This window comes from Theropithecus gelada, chromosome 20 (assembly GCF_003255815.1).
Source record: "Theropithecus gelada isolate Dixy chromosome 20, Tgel_1.0, whole genome shotgun sequence".
Taxonomy (NCBI): Eukaryota; Metazoa; Chordata; class Mammalia; order Primates; family Cercopithecidae; genus Theropithecus; species Theropithecus gelada.
The window spans coordinates 27,011,924-27,029,100 of record NC_037688.1 but is presented as its reverse complement, the minus strand read 5'-3'; the positions used below and the strand labels follow the sequence as shown (position 1 = coordinate 27,029,100).

At 45.1% G+C, this 17,177-nt stretch overlaps 1 protein-coding gene across 2 annotated transcripts in view; it reads right to left on the bottom strand.

Moving 5' to 3' along the window:
• UTP4 (UTP4, small subunit processome component) overlaps positions 1 to 17,177 on the bottom strand; it is a 43,092-nt gene that overhangs the window by 11,336 nt on the left and 14,579 nt on the right. For both annotated transcript variants that reach the window (XM_025369511.1, XM_025369512.1), the window contains exons 7-13: positions 11,765 to 11,936; positions 11,568 to 11,659; positions 8,790 to 8,886; positions 8,058 to 8,122; positions 6,554 to 6,676; positions 5,063 to 5,219; positions 1,885 to 1,991 (exon numbers count right to left, since the gene is read on the bottom strand). In XM_025369511.1, coding sequence (XP_025225296.1) covers positions 1,885 to 1,991; positions 5,063 to 5,219; positions 6,554 to 6,676; positions 8,058 to 8,122; positions 8,790 to 8,886; positions 11,568 to 11,659; positions 11,765 to 11,936 — 813 coding nt within the window. The remainder of the gene's footprint in view (positions 1 to 1,884; positions 1,992 to 5,062; positions 5,220 to 6,553; positions 6,677 to 8,057; positions 8,123 to 8,789; positions 8,887 to 11,567; positions 11,660 to 11,764; positions 11,937 to 17,177) is intronic.

Here is a 17,177-nt window from a genome sequence, read left to right as displayed (position 1 = left end):
ACACACACACACACACACACACACATACACACACACACACACACACATACATGCATACATATATGCCTACTGGCTGGGCGCAGTGGCTCACACCTGTAGCTATAGCACTTTGGAAGGGCCAGGGAGGGAGGAACATTTGAGTCCACGAGTTCAAGACCAGCCTGGGCAACATAGCAAGACCCCCATCTCTACTTAAAAAAAAAAAAAAAAAAAAATTGGCTAGGTGGGGTGGGGCTCGCTTGTAGTCCCAGCTAGTCAGGACACTGAGGTGGGAGGATTGCTTGAGCCCAGAGATCAAGGCTGCAGTGAGCTGTGACTGTGCCACTGCACTCAGTCTAGCTGACAGAGTGAAACCTTGTCTCAAAAAAATAAAAAGCATATTTAACTGCTTACAAAACTAACAGCATTTGTGAAGAACTGAGAGTAAAGCCTTTCCCTCCGAGTAAATCCATCTGTACAAACTGCTTATAAATGTGTCATTGAATAGGGAGTCTATGGCTCTACATCAGGTTTAAAAGAATTTAATGCCTAGGCATGGCTTTTTATGTACAATTGCAAAGCATGTGCACGCTACACACACTCTTTAAATACTAGGCAAGGCTCAAAGACAAGTGCTCAGTACATGCTCCTACCATAATGCAACGAAGGTTACGCTATGCAGTTAACAGGTAAACCCATTAAGTATTGCAGTTTGCTGTTATTCTATACACTTTTAATGCTTATTGCAAGTTTTGGATAGTTCGAATCTGATTCTTTTTTTTTTTTTTTTTTTTTTTGAGACGGAGTCTCACTGTGTCTCCCAGGCTGGAGTGCAGTGGCGTGATCTCGGCTCACTGCAAGCTCCGCCTCTCGGGTTCACGCCATTCTCCCGCCTCAGCCTCCCAAGTAGCTGGGACTACAGGTGCCCGCCACCGTGCCCGGCTAATTTTTTGTATTTTTAGTAGAGACGGGTTTCACCATGTTAGCCAGGATAGTCTCGATCTCCTGACCTCGTGATCCACCCGCCTCGGCCTCCCAAAGTGCTGGGATTACAGGCTTGAGCCACCGCGCCTGGCCTCGAATCTGATTCTTATGATGAAGATGAGGACTTGTAAGGGATCACTAATGACTCAATTTATGACTGACGGTGTCATTACTGATTAGTGAAAAATGTTTTCCCAGCATTCCTTTTTCGAAGTTTTGATTATGTTTATCTTGAGATTACAAGGCAAGCCATGAAAGGAACTCTTATCTGCAACTATTTGTCTGTGTATATCAGAATTTTCCTCCCGAAAATATAGAAAGAACCTGGATGTGTTTACATCACCCACAAATCATTAATTTCAAATTTCCAGGTATGAATGATTTCACTGATTCCATTAGCTGCTTTTAATGTTATACAGTATAGCTTCTGGGTTCCATAAAAATAAACCAGCAGGCCGGACGCGGTGGCTCACGCCTGTAATCCCAGCACTTTGGGAGGCTGAGGCGGGTGGATCACGAGGTCAGGAGATGGAGACCATCATGGCTAACACGGTGAAACCCCATCTCTACTAAAAATACAAGAAAATTAGCCAGGCGTGGTAGCGGGCACCTGTAGTCCTAGCTACTCAGGAGGCTGAGGCAGAAGAATGGCGTGAACCCAGGAGGCGGAGCTTGCAGTGAGCTGAGATCGTGCCACCGCACTCCAGCCCGGGCGACAGAGCGAGACTCCACCTCAAAAAAATAAAATAAAATAAAATAAAAAAATAAAACAGGATTCCAAACCTGGAAAAATCATTGGTTAAAAAGAAAAAAGTCTAATACATTTCCAGGTCATGCCAATCTGCCTTGAATCTTGTAACTGCAGGGTGAACTGGCTCCTGTAAAATGGTTCAAACTGCTGCCGTTAAGCCCTATGCTCACCTTTAGCTGTTTTACATTGTAGACATGGACTCCAGCACTGGTACCTGACGCAGCTAGCCAATTCCCATCTGAACTGACTGCCAAAAGACACATGGCCTCCACCGTTCCTGTGAGGACAGAACAGTTACATCTCTGAATTCACACAGTGTCCACAGCCAGCCCTGCCCTGGAGATGATGGCAAAAACCAAGGAGACCCTCAGAGTTTTAAATCACTGCCAGGATAATTTGCTGATCACTGTGCAAATTAGTTCTAGATGCTAATGTTTCTACTTTTTTCATCTACTTATTTAGCCATCCCGCCTGTAAAGAAGGTCCAGAGAGATAAAACAGAAGTTATTACTTCCTCAGGCCTAAGACACTGCTTACTATAGGAATAGAGAATCACAGTAGCATCTGCCACTAAAATACATACTTTAACTGTTTCAAACTCCTTTCCTACCAAACGTTTTTTTGTTTGTTTTTGAGACACAGTCTCGCTCTGTCACCCGGGCTGGAATGCAGTGGTGGATCTCCGCTCACTCCAGCCTCCAACTCCCGAATTCAAGTGATTCACCTGCCTCAGCCTCCCAAGTAGCTGGGATTACAGGCGCCCACCACCACGCCTGGCTAATTTTTGTATTTTTAGTAGAGACGGGGTTTCACCATGTTGGCTGGGCTGGTCTTGAACTCCTGACCTCAGATGATCCACCTACCTTGGCCTCCCAAAGCGGTGGGATTACAGGCGTGAGCCACCACGCCCGGCCTTTTTTTTTTTTTTTTTGAGACGGAGTCTCACTCTGTTATCAGGCTGGAGTGCAGTGGCACAATCTTGGCTCACTGCAACCTCTGCCTCCCAGGTTCAAGCCATTCTCTTGCCTCAGCCTCCCAAGTAGCTAGGACTACAGGCGTGCACCACCACGCCCAGCTAATTTTTGCATATTTAGCAGAGATGGGGTTTCACCATGTTGGCCAGCATGGTCTCGATCTCTTGACCTCATGATCTGCCCGCCACGGACTCCCAAAGCGCTGAGATTACAGGCGTGAGTCACCGTGTCCGGCCCCAAATTTTTTTTTAAATCAAAATTATGGACAGGCCAGGTGTGGTGGCGCACACCTGTAATCCCAGCACTTTGGGAGGCGGAGGTAGGTGGATCACCTGAGGTCAAGAGTTCGAGACCAGCCTGGCCAAGATGGTGAAACCCCCATCTCCACTAAGAGTACAAAAAAAATTTATCTGGGCATGATGGCAGGTGCCTGTAATCCCAGCTACTTGGGAGTCTGAGGCAGGAGAATCACTTGAACCTGGGAGGCAAAGGTTGCAGTGAGCCAAGATGGTGCCAATGTACTCCAGCCTGGGCGACAAGAAACTCCATCTTTTGAAACTCTTTTGAAATTCTGTCTCAGAAAAAAAAAAAAGTTACGGACAAACAGCAAGTTAAATAGACTTGAAGCATATCTTTAATTTATTGAGTGCCTGCTGTATATTTAGCACTAAGGGAGGATGGGCACGTCTGAGCCATCTTTGTCATCTAGAGACTTTAAACCAATCTGGCAACACGACAACTAGTGTGGGATAAAAATTGGACAGTGATGTTCTATGCCAAAATGCGTGCTGCATGTAACGCCCCCAAACGATAACACGGCTTTATAACAAGCATAACCTAGCTGCCAAAGGATGGGTGGTGATGAGGTAAAAAGAATGGGGAACAGTACAAGCTAAGTGACTAGAATATGCAGGTTTGAGGGCTGTGAAGAAACCAGCTTGACTACAAGGGGAAGTGAGATGAGAGAAGTGGAAAAAATAAAGTCATATATATAATGCAGAGCTGAAGCTCAAGGAGTGCTAGATATAAATAGCCTAAGTTTTGTAATAAAAACATATATAGTTAATAGTCAGTTTGATTTATCTGACCCCTAACTTGTGGGTTTCTTCTCCTGTAGGCTTCTGGATCAGCTTATCAACAGTGAGAGTTGAGGATAAAAGAGGTGACTTTCACTAGGCATGGTGACTCAAACCTGTAATCCCAGCACTTTGGGAGGCCAAGGCAGGAGGATTGCTTGAGCCCAGGAGTTCAAGACCAGGCTGGGCAACATGGTGAAACCGTGTCTCTACAAAAACTTAGCTGGGTATGGTGGCATGCTCCTGTGTACTTGGGAGGCTGAGGTGGAACGATTACCTGAGCCTGGTGAGGTCGAGGCTGCAGTGAGCCATAATCACACCACTGTACTCCAGCCTCAGCAACAGAGTGAGGCCATCTCAAAAAAAAAAAAAAAAAAAAGAGTTGACTTTCCAGGTTGATGGGAGTTTAAATGACAGTGAAGAAGCAGCTACAATCCAGGACAAGGGAGAGGGGAAAGGCCCATGGGAAGTATCCAAACAACTACCAGCTTAATTAAGCTGGAAACTGAGTCTAAGTCCTTAGCAGCCATAGCTAGCTACACAGTCACACTCATTCATTAATAATCACGTTCTCAAGGAAAACAGAAAAATTCTCAGAAACATTAAATGACCACAGGCAATTAAACTGCATGTATAATAATACTTTTGGGCCAGGCACAGTGGCTCATGCCTATAATCTCAGTTGGGAGGGCAGGATGGGAGGATCACTTGAGCCCAGGAGTTCAAGACCAACCCTGTCAACATAATGAGCCCATCTCTACAAAACAAAATGAAAAAATTAGCTGGGCATAGTGGTGGGCGTCTGTAGTCCCAGCTACTCAGGATGCTGAGATAGGAAGATAACTTGAGCCCAGGAGGTCGAGGTGGCAGTGATCTATGATTGTACCTTTTTATAAGCAAACAACCAAAAAAAGCAACATGCCCACAAAATACTTATATACAAACACATATTAGAAAATACCAAAATATTAATGGTAGCTATTTCTGGGTATCAGGATTGCATACGACTTTAACTTTCTTCGTGTTCTGCTAACAAACTAAGGATGATGAAACTTCTCTGGCCCCAAATAAGGAATCAAAAACCCAGTGAGAAAAGAGTAGGTGTGAAGAACATTGCATATCTCATCGAGAGTCTTCTTCGCCAGCTATCTCCTCCTACTTGAAACTGCAAACATATGAGTGAGTGGATCTGTAGGATAGGAAGAACATGAGGGAACCCCCAACATGGAGGCTTAAAAGGAAAAAAGTTACATCTCAGACATGACAAGTCTCCCCATGGCCAATTACCAGATTCCCACCTGACTGAGGCTGGAAAGCATGCAGGTGCTTGAAGCTTCCTCCCGACAGCTGAACAATATGCAGAGCTCCTTGATTTGATGCCACAAAGAGCTTTGTTGAATCTTCAGAAAACAAAATCTGAAGGGCACAGCGAAGGAATGGTGGCATTTTGGAAACCTTTGGGTGAACCAATAATAAAAGTGAGAGAAGGGAGACCTACAGCCCATCAGAAACAATCACAGCTAGGCTTAAGTTACATTAATGCTCCCTGTCTCTAAGTAAGCCAACTGACTCAGGGCACAGAACACTGGTTTCTCTCCAGAAACCTATACATCCCCCTTTCATCTCTTTTTTTTTTTTTTTTTTTTGAGACGGAGTCTCGCTCTGTCACCCAGGCTGGAGTGCAGTGGCCGGATCTCAGCTCACTGCAAGCTCCGCCTCCTGGGTTCACGCCATTCTCCTGCCTCAGCCTCCCGAGTAGCTGGGACTATAGGCGCCTGCCACCTCGCCCGGCTAGTTTTTCGTATTTTTTAGTAGAGATGGGGTTTCACCGTGTTAGCCATGATGGTCTCGATCTCCTGACCTCGTGATCCACCCGTCTCGGCCTCCCAAAGTGCTGGGATTACAGGCGTGAGCCACCGCGCCCGGCCACCCCCTTTCATCTCTTTAGTACATATTCACTTCCCTATCAAGGAAATAACTAAGTCACACATGAAACCACTAAACAGAAAAGCCTTAACTTTACTGCCTGTAGGGCATTACCCTATCCCTCTAAGAACATATTTCAAAACTTCAAAATGGAAATAAAGGCTGGGTGTGGGCCAGGTGCAGTGTCTCACACCTGTAATCACAGCACTTTGGGAGGCTGAGGGGACGGATCACCTGAGGTCAGGAGTTCAGGACAGCCTGGCCAATGTGGTCAAACCCCATCTCTACTAAAAACACAAAAATTAGCTGGGCCTGGTGGTGGGCACCCGTAATCCCAGCTACTCGGGAGGCTGAGGCAGGAGCACTCCGGCCTGCGTGACAAGAGCGAAACTCGGTCAAAAAAAAAAAAAAAAAAAAGCCAGGCACAGTGGCTCGCGCCTGTAATCCCAGCACCCAGCACTTTGGGAGGCCGAGGCAGGTGAGTCACCTGAGGTCAGGAGTTCAGGACCAGTATGGCCAATGGGTGGTGAAACCCCATCTCTACCAAAAATAGGAAAATCAGCCAGGTGTGGTGGTGGGCGCTTGTAATCCCAGCTACTCAGGAGACGGAAGCAGAAGAATCTCTTGAACCCAGGAGGCAGAGGTTGTAGTGAGCCAAGACCGCACTGGGCGACAAGAGCAGAACTCCGTCTCAAAAAAATAAATAAATAAATAAATAAAACAGCTTTGTAACAGCCCTCTCCAAATCTCCAAATAGTTTTTAACTGAGCAAGGATTCACATCCAGTTGATTTCCACTTCACACAAAAATAACATATTTAGGAAGTTTCCTCTTATGTGACCAGACATTGGGCTATCACTTACCCTTTTGAGGCTTATGTTGTCATGTTCATAATTCAGCCGATAGAGAAAAAACCGAGAAACTGTAGAATAGGCTATCCAACTTCCACACGGGGAGATACAGCTGCAGATAATGTTCTCAGGACCCTGGCAATATCAAGAATCAAGATGAACGTACAATTAAACTTCACATAATGAGGTGCACTGGGACATGACGCCTCAAGCTCTTGCCACTCTGGACATATCCACAGATATCTATACATAATCTCGATCCTCGTGTGGTCTGCGTTACTATGATGATCTCAGAGGCAGAGTACCTAAAAGGCATGGCTTTGATTTCCAAATCCAAGAATGGAGGTCTATTCTTATTTTGGCCTTTTGAATACTTCATAGATAGCCTCATACTATACCCCAACTTCAGAAACCTGAGCAGGGAGGCATTTACTGAAGGAAAGCTCAGGAGGATAGGTGGTTTGGAGTACTTATTTTCTGTTTTGTCTACAACGTTCTGCTTTAAAGACTTCTAAGAAATAGCAAATGAAAAACATTTGGAAGCCAGGTCCGGTGAGTCGTGCCTGTAATCCCAGCACTTTGGGAGGCAGAGGTGGAGGACTGCTTGAGCCCAGGAGTTCAAGATCTGTCTGGGCAACATGGTAAAACCCTGGATCTACAAAAAATTAGCCGGGCATGGTGGTGCACACCTGTAGTCCCAGCTACCCGGGAGGGTGAAGTGGGAGGATCACCTGAGCCTGGGAGGTTGAGGCTGCAGTGAGTCGTGATGGTGCCACTGCTCTCCAGCCTGGAAAACACACTGAGACCCTGCCTCAAAAAGTAAGCAAACAAACAAAAAACCAACCAACCAAACAAACAAAAAAGAATCTGGAGAATAAAGAAAAGTTGAAAGTAACATTTATGTAATTTTTAAAAACTCACAAAACAAAATGATTTTTTTTTCATTGTATACGCTTTTGTACTATTTGAGTTTTTAAAAATATGCACATGGCCAGGCGTAGTGGCTCATGCCTGTAATCCCAGCACTTTGGGAGGCCAAGGCGAGCGCATCACCTGCGATCGGGAGTTCAAGACCAGCCTGACCAACCCCGTCTTTACTAAAAATACAAAAAATTAGCTGGGCGTGGTGGCGCATGCCTGTAATCCCAGCTACTCAGGAGGCTGAACCAGGAGAATTGCTTGAACTCAGGAGGTGGAGGTTTCGGTGAGCCGAGATGGCGCCATTGCACTCCAGCCAGGGCAACAAGAGCGAAACTCTGTCTCAAAAACAAATGAATAAATAAATAAATGCACATTATTTTCATAATAATATCAAAAGAAGAGAAACCTATTTTCTGTATACATCCATCTAATAAATCCTCAATGTCCTATTTATAATCACAGTAAACCCAGTCCCGGTGACACAGTCCTTCATTCAAATAGTTTTAGAATTTATACAATTTGTGGTGTAAACTAACCTCAAAATTCAGAATGGGAAAAACGTTCTAGATTTCAGAGCCTAAACAAACTTCCTTACCTTTGTCTTCAGGTGCAGTAAATGATCTGCATTTTTAGAGAGTGGAAGAGTATCCCCATTCTTGCCTGAAACAAGAAACTTCCCTGAGATTTCTCTTATGAAAGAGAATTTGTACATTTTTTTTTCTTCTAAAAAGTCACTCCCTGGAAGAATGGAATCTCTATCCGTGAGAAATCAGAAAAATGTAAGCTCACAACTTTTGAGGTGTATATGAAGAGGAAAACAGTGAGTACTTCCTTTGCTTCTACCTCTGATACATCACTAATTCCCTGAAGCTCTATTCCATAGCCAGGCACGCAGGTGGAGTCTGTGTGGCCTCAATTTTAATCCACTGCAAAAGAGAGGACTCACACATTTCCTTAATAGGTCACACAAAAAAGGCCACTAGGCTGTCACTCCAATAAGATCCATGTGATCTTCTTTTTCGTACAGGATCATCATTACCCATCATTAAATCTTGTTATTTTCCAACAGCCTGTTTTCTTCTCAGTTACTACACCCTGCAGCGCACCACCTAGAGCCATAAACCTTTAAGAGATGATTCAATATCCTACTAAAGATTCTAATACTCTAAATAACTTATTTGCTTTATCTAATGGGTGGGTAAACCATTAGTTAAAATGGACATAAAAGTCTACTTCAGTTTTTCTATAAGCAGAATTCCAACCGCAATTCTGATTTCTGGCTTCTCTCTCCAGTTTTCTTATTGAAAAAAACGTGCTCTCATTTTACCTGTTGCAACTGTGGATCCCAGTCGCCAAAGTTCCAAGTGATGAGCAAACTGGAAGAGGAGAAGCTGCCTCTTTTTAGAACAGGAAATGAGACGTCGCTATATCCAAGAATCAAAAAGTTAAAAAATAAGTCAGGGTCATCTACTGCCTCAGTACCAGATACAGCAGCACCACCTTAGCACATTTTTTACTGCTGAAATCCATTTCCTTGACAAATATTTCCTAAGTACTCCCATATACCAGGCACTGCCCTGGGATCTATGAACACAATGATGAATTAAAACATAGCTACTGCTCTCAAGATGCTTCTAAAGGGGTGACACAGAACTAAATCAGCAATAAGACTTTAGTGTGACAAGAATTTTAACACGGCTAAACACAGTATGTACTGAAAACTAAGGAAAGAGGACTTCTAACCTAGACGTGTGGTGGTAAACACAGAAGTCCAGATGAGGTTCACTGGGAAAGACCAGTCAGGCGAAGGAGGCAGGGCAGAATGTTCTGAGGAGGGCGATGGCATGTGACATAGCTCAAAGGTAAGAGTATTTGCGGGAACAAAAAGACCTTGAGAGTGGCTAGCCTGGGTGGGGGTGCTACAAGCATGAGAGGTGCTACAGGAAGCTAAAGGGCCAGGCCTGGATGGAGACAGGTTCTATAAGACACACTAAGGAAACTGTCTTTATGCTGAAGCCAACAGGGATAATCAAAGGCTTTGAAGCATGCAGCAATGAACAAAGTTGCTTTAAAACAGATCAATGGGCCTGGAGCAGTGGCTCATGCCTGTAATCCCAGCACTTGGGAGGCTGAGGTGGGACGATTGCCTGAGACCAGGAGTTTGAGATCGGCCTGGGCAAGACAGTGAGATCTTGTCTCTATTAAAAATAAATAAAAAATAAAAAAATTAGCCGAGGCTGGGCGCAGTAGCTCACGTCTCTAATCCCAGCACTTTGGGAGGCCGAGGCTGGTGGATCACCTGAGGTCAGGAGTTCAAAACCAGTGGGGCCAACATGGTGAAACGCCGTCTCCACTAAAAATACAACAATTAGCCGGGCGTGGTGGCAGATGCCTGTAATCCCAGCTACTAGGGAGGCTGAAGCAGGAGAATCGCTTGAACCCAGGAGACCGAGGTTGCAGAGAGCCGAGATCACACCACTACACTCCAGCCTGGGCAACAAGGACAAAGCTCCGTCTCAAAAAAAAAAAAAAAGAAAAAGAAAAAAAGAAATTAGCTGAGCGTGGTGGTGGATGCCTGTGGTTCCAGCGACTCAGGAGGCTGAGGTGGGAAGACTGCTTGAGCTCAGGAAGCAGAGGTTACAGTGAGCCAAGATCACACCACTGCAATCCAGCCTTGGTGATGGAGCAAGACCTTGTCTCAAAAAAACAAAGACAAATAAAATAAAATAAAATAAGATCAATGAAGAATAGGCTAGAATGACACAAATGGAAATAAAAGGACATGATTAAGAAGCTACTGTAAAGGAACCCAGATGAGAAAAGACATTGATCCAAACTAGGATGATGCCAGCATAGACAAAGAGAAATGAATGACTCGATTCAAGAGATTATGAGGACTATGTTCAACTTTATCAAACTATATGCATTAAATATGTACGGTTTTTAATATATCAAATATGCCTCAAAAGAGCTGTTGATCGACCGATCGATCGATCGATCTATCTCTACAACATATATATAAAGATACTGATGAGTAGACTCAATGAGGTTTACTGGTTGAATGAATGGGGCAGCAGGTGTGGGGAGCAAGTTCTCTAGCTTGGGAAGATGGTACCATTTACCTAGAACACTGGAAGCCTGGGTTTTCCTGCTCCCACCCAGAATAAAGCCTACTCTGAAAGACAAACTAACAAAATTCCCATAACCCACAACTAATTGGAAAAGGGAAAAACTCCCCCAGAAACTGAACTAGGTGTGCTGCTGCATATCTCCTACCCCCCATAAATGTCTTTGCAATGGCTTGCCTCAGAAACAGAAGGAATGAAGAAGGAGCTACAGAAAGTCCTACAATATCTCCATGTCCCAGATGGTTAAAAAAAAAAGGGGGGCTGGGTATGGTGGCTCACGCCTGTAATCCCAGCACTTTGGGAGGCCAAGGTGGCAGTATCACAAGGTCGGGAGATCAAGACCATCATCCTAGCTACACAGTGAAACCCTGTCTCTACTAAGAATACAAAAAATTAGCTGGGTGTGGTGGTGGCGGGCACCTGTAGTCTCAGCTACTTGGAAGGCCGAGGCAGGAGAATGGCGTGAACTTGGGAGGCGGACCTTGGAGTGGAGTTGCACCACTGCACTCCAGCCTGGGTGACAGAGTGAGCCTCTGTCTCAAAAAAAAAAAAAAAAAAAAAAAGGCCTACAAGACTGAGGGTGGTGGCTCATGCCTATAATCCCAGCACTTTGGGAGGCCGAGGCAAGCAGATTACCTGAGGTTGGGAGTTCCGAGACCAGCCTGACCAACATGGAGAAACCCAGTCTCTACTAAAGATACAAAATTAGCCAAGCGCGGTGGCACATGCCTGTAATCCCAGCTACTTGGGAGACTGAGGCAGGAGAATCGCTTGAACCCGGGAGGTGGAGGTTGCGGTGAGCCAAGATCACGCCGCTGCACTCCAGTCTGGGCAACAAGAACAAAATTCTGTCTCAAAAAAAAAAAAAAAAGTCCTACAAATTTGCCAAGCGTGAGCTGTGTTCAGAGCCTTGTGGGACAGGGGGACACAGGGATGGGGAGATGAGGGGTTGGCAGGGGCTTGGAATGGACACTTACGTGGGGAAAGGTGATTTTTCGGAGAGCGGCATCGTAATTCTTTACCTCCACCTTCTCCATGAGAGGACGAATGACTAAGTGGGTGTCAGTGCCTGGTAAAGCAGGGGAGAAGGTGTACAGAATTAGAAGTCGTCCTGCACGAGAACAGCCAGAGCTGGGCAGGGTAAAGCAGCAGCCTCGCCAGGAGGGGAACCCACCTCCAGATATCAGCGCTGTTGGGCTGTGGGCCACAGTGCGCACGTCGTGAGTGTGATGCTGGAACGGTTTTGTCCGCACCCACTGCTTCTCACTGCTGTTAGATGTCACAGGGACCAGCTGAAAATGGAAGACTGTTCCCTCGGCTGTGCCCACCACAAAACTGTCTTCTTGCTGAGGAATTAAATCATGAAGGAGGTACATGTAAGCAAAACAAGGTCTGGTTGGAAAAATATTCCCTGAGGTTTTCTGTCTCAGCAGCTTAGGCGTAAACCTATGCCCAGAATCAGTAGGAAAGTTACAAGGGTCTTTTCCCTCCAGAAGCTAAGGATTCCATCAGAGGAGCAAGCTCAGACACTGGTAACAATGCGCCCCCTACTGACAAAATTAACAACGTGTAGAGTAGGAACAACACAGCAATGCTTCATATATACAACATAGATCTCCTTAGAATAGCATTGAGAGATAAAATACCTAGAACCTATTTGAGAAATTTAAATCCTTCGAAAGATCATAAGAGAAAACCTAAACAAAGAAATCCATAGCATGTTATTTAGTAGGAATATTTAACATGATCAAGTTGTTATCACTAAAGAAACGTATTAAACCAATAAAAATACTGACAATCCTTTATTTAGAACTAGAACAGGTGTTTCTTAATAATGTTTATTTCATTAAAAATATCCAAGAAACATCAGTCAGACGTGGTGGCTCACTCTTGTAATCCCAGCACTTTGGGAACCTGAGTTGGGTGGATCACTTGAGGCCAGGAGTTTGCAACCAGCCTGGCCAACACAGTGAACCCTGTCGCTACTAAAAATACAAAAATTAGCTGGGAGTGGTGGCGCATGCCTGTAATCCCAACTACTTGGACGGCTGAGGCACAAGAATCACTTGAACCTGGGAGGCAGAGGTTGTAGTATGCCAAGATTGCACCACAGCACTCCAGATTGGGCGACAGAGCAAGACTCTGGCTCAAAAAAAGAAACAAAAACCAACCAAACAAAAAAATACAAGAAACACCAATAAGAAAGTTTCTTAAATAAACAAGGTGGGCAGAGCAGCACAAACCTATAGTCCCAGCTACTCAGGAGACTGGGCAGGAGGATCACTTGAGCCCAGAAGTTGGAGACCAGTCTGCACAACACAGTGAGATCTCATCTTTATTTTTTATTTTTTTATTTTTATTTCTTGAGACAGAGTCTCCCTCTGTCACCCAGGCTGGAATGCAATGGCATGATCCCGGCTCACTGCAACCTCTGCCTTCCCAGGTTCAAGAGATTCTCCCACCTTGGCTTCCTAAGTAGCTGGGATTATAGGCACACACCACCACATCTGGTTAATTTTTGTTTTTGTTTTTTTTGAGACGGAGTTTCACTCTTGTCACCCAGGCTGGAGTGCAATGGCACAATCTCAGCTCACTGCAACCCCTGCCTCCTTGGTTCAAGCCATTCTCCTGCCTCAGCCTTCCAAGTAGCTGGGATTATAGGCATGTGCCACCATGCCTGGTTAATTTTTGTATTAGTAGAGACGAAGCTTCACCATATCCCATATCATCCAGGCTGGTCTCAAATTCCTGACCTCAGGTGATTCACCCTCCTTGGCCTCCCAAAGTGCTGGGATTACAGGTGTGAGTCGCTGCGCACGGGCTTGCATTTTTTTTTTTTTCAGTAGAGACAGGGTTTCGCCATGTTGGCCAGGCTGGTCTCAAACTCCTGACCTCAGGTGATTCGCCCACCTCAGCCTCCCAAAGTCTCATTTTTAAAAAGAATGAAAGAAATAAACAAGAAAAACAAAACAAAACAAAAAAACATAACTCACAACACAAACAAAAAACCCAAACAAGAGTAGTAATGTGGCTGGACATGATGGCTCACATCTATGATCCCGCACTTTCGAAGGCAGGAGAATCACTTCAGCCCAGGAATTTGAGACCAATCTGGGCAACACAGTGAGACTGCATCTCTACAAAAAACGTTAAAAACTTAGCCTGCTGGTGCATGCCTGTAGTCCCAGCCACTTGGGAGGCTGAGGTAGGAGGATTGCTTGAGCCTGGGAGGCAGAGGCTGCAGTGAGCTAGGATTATACCACTGCACTCCACCTAGGTGACAGAGCAAGACCTTGCCTCAAAAAAAAAAAAAAAAAAAAGTAACGAAGATACACATCCAAAAGAACTGAAGGCAGGAACTCAAACAGCTTTGCAAATACAGACTGAAGATTCCTAATCCAGGGCCGGGCGTGGTGGCTCACGCACCTTGGGAGGCTGAGAAGGTGGATCACTTGAGGTCAGGGGTTAGAGACCAGCCTGGCCAACATGACGAAACACCGTCTCTACTAAAAATACAAAAATTAGGCCGGGCACAGTGGCTCATGCCTGTAATCCCAGCACTTTGGGAGGCCGAGGCAGGCAGATCACGAGGTCAGGAGATCAGGACCATCCTGATTAACATGGTGAAACACCGTCTCTACTGAAAAAAAAATACAAATACTTAGCCGGGCGCGGTGGCGGGCGCCTGTAGTCCCGGCTACTCGGGAGGCTGAGGCAGGAGAATGGTGTGAACCCGAGAGGCAGAGCTTGCAGAGAGCGGAGATTGCGCCACTGCATTCCAGCCTGGGCAATAGAGCAAGACTCTGTCTCAAAAAAAACAAAAAAACAAAAAAACAAAAATTAGACAGGCGTGGTGGCATGAGCCTGTAGTCCCAGCTAAAAAAAAAAAAAAAAAGGATTCCTAATCCAAAATCCTTTTTGAGTGCTAATATGACACCACAAGTAGAAAACTTCACATCTGACCTCATCTGCTGGATCAGTCAAAACTTTGTTTCCCTCATAAAATGAATAAAATATTGTACAAAATTACCATCAGGCTACGTGTATCAGGTACATATGAAACATAAATGAATTTCTTGTATAGGCTGAGGTCCCACTCCCAAGATATCTCATTATGTATATGCAAATATTCCAAAATCCAAAAAAAATCCAAAATCTGAAACACTTCTGCTTCTAAGCAGAACCAGATCAGAGACACTCAACCTGTACTTGTACCTCAATGTTCAGAGCAGCATTATTATTTTGTTTGCTTGTTTGGAGATGGAGTCTTGCTCTGTCGCCCAGGCTGGAGTGCAGTGGAGCGATCTCAGATCACTGCAACCTCTGCCTCCCAGGTTCAAGCGATTCTCCTGCCTCAGCCTCCCGAGTAGCTGGGCCTACAGGTGCACACTGCCACACTCAGCTACTGTTTTTGTATTTTAGTAGTGACAGAGTTTCACCATGTTGCCCAGGCTGGTCTGGAACTCCTGAGCCAATCCACCCGCCTCGGCCTCCCAAAGTGGTAGGTTTACAGGCATAAGTCACCACACACGGCCTATTATTATTATTTTGAGCTGGAGTTGCACTCTGTTGACCAGGCTGGAGTGCAAAGGCACGATCTCAGCTCACTGCAACCTCTATCTCCCGAGTTCAAGCAATTCTCCCGCCTCAGCCTTCCAAGCAGCTGGGATTACAGGCGCGTACCACCATGCCGGCTAATTTTCATATTTTTAGTAGAGATGGGATTTCATCATACTGACCAGGCTGGTCTTGAACTCCTGACCTCAACTGATCCACCCGCCTTGGTCTCCCAAACTGCTGGGATTACAGGTGTGAGCCACTGCGCCTGGCCTAGAGCAGCATTATTTACAATAGCCAAAAGATGGAAACAACCCAAATGTCCACTAATAGATGGATGGATAAACAAAACACACACTTAAATATTATGCAATCTTAACAAGGAATGAAATACTGATAAAGCTACAACATGGATGGACCTTGAGAACAATATGCTAAGTAAAATAAGCCAGATACAAAATGACAAATGTTATATGCAAATTCATAGGGACAGAAAGTAGAATAGAGGTGACCAGAGGCTGAGAGAAGGGAGGAATGAGGAGGTAGTATTTAATGAGTACAGGTTTCTGTTTGTGGTGATGAAAAAGTTCTGAAAATGGGCCGGGCGCAGTGGCTCAAGCCTGTAATCCCAGCACTTTGGGAGGCCCAGACGGGCGGATCACGAGGTCAGGAGATCGAGACCATCCTGGCTAACACGGTGAAACCCTGTCTCTACTAAAAAATACAAAAAACTAGCCGGGAGAGGTGGCGGGCGCCTGTAGTCCCAGCTACTCAGGAGGCTGAGGCAGGAGAATGGCCTAAACCCAGGAGGCGGAGCTTGCAGTGAGCTGAGATCCGGTCACTGCACTCCAGCCTGGGCAACAGAGCGAGACTCCGTCTCAAAAAAAAAAATTCTGAAAATGGATAGTGGTGAAAAATGCTGTTCAACCATGTGAATGAATTTTCCACTGAAATGTACACTTTTAAAATAGTTTAAAAGTAAATAATGTATTGGGGAGAATTACAAAACTAATGGTAAAAAGACTGAAGTTTGGAAAATCTTTTTTTTTTTTGAGACAGAGTCTCTGTCACCCAGGCTGGAGTGCAGCGGCACAATCTCGGCTCACTGCAACCTCTGCCTCCCGGGATGAACTCCCTGAAATATCTTACTGGTTCCCTCAACAATGAATTACAGAAAATCTGACTTATTTCCATTTCATACTTGTATGAATCATGATTATAACTTCTTTCTGTCTAATCATCATTTAGTAACTTTTTTCACAGATAAGGAAACCAGAGTTCCAAAGGGCTTAAAGACATGACAAACATGGCCATCTGGCCCCAAAGCCTGTGCTCTGGGCACACCACACTGCCTTAACCTCATGCCAACTCCTTTGTGGGGTCATGACTGTGTAGCAGAAAGGAAAGCATTTTCCAAGGACAGCACATAAGGTGGCTCTGAGGAGCCGCTCCCTCATCTCTAAAGACACTACTTGAAAACCATTAGCCTAAGACAAAAGTGGACATACCCAGCAGCTTAGGAACTCAAACACTCCCCAACCTGCAACTACACAGTTTACTTCATTTCCAAAAAAAAAAAAAAAACCCAACGACAACAACAAAAAGAAAAAGCCAGAGGTGGTGGCTCATGCCTGTATTTTCAGCACTTCGGGAGGCTGAGGCAGGCGGATCACCTGAGGTGAGGAGTTCAAACCAGCCATGGTAAAATCCAGTCTCTACTAAAAATACAAAAATTAGCCTGGCGTGGTAGCACGCGCCTGTAATCCCAGCTACTTGGGAGGCTGAGTCAGGAGAATTGTTTGAACCCAGGAGACGGAGGTTGTAGTGAGTCGAGATTGCATCACTGCACTCCAGCCTGGGCGACAGAACGAGACTGTCTCAAAAAAAATTTTTTTAAAGGGTAGTCTTCTTAAAGTCCCATCCAGAAAGAGATTTGGAAGGCAAGGACTTCTCCTTTACTCTGTATTGTATTTCTCTTAGGTGAAATCATTATTATTATTATTATTATTAATATTATTGAGATGGAGTCT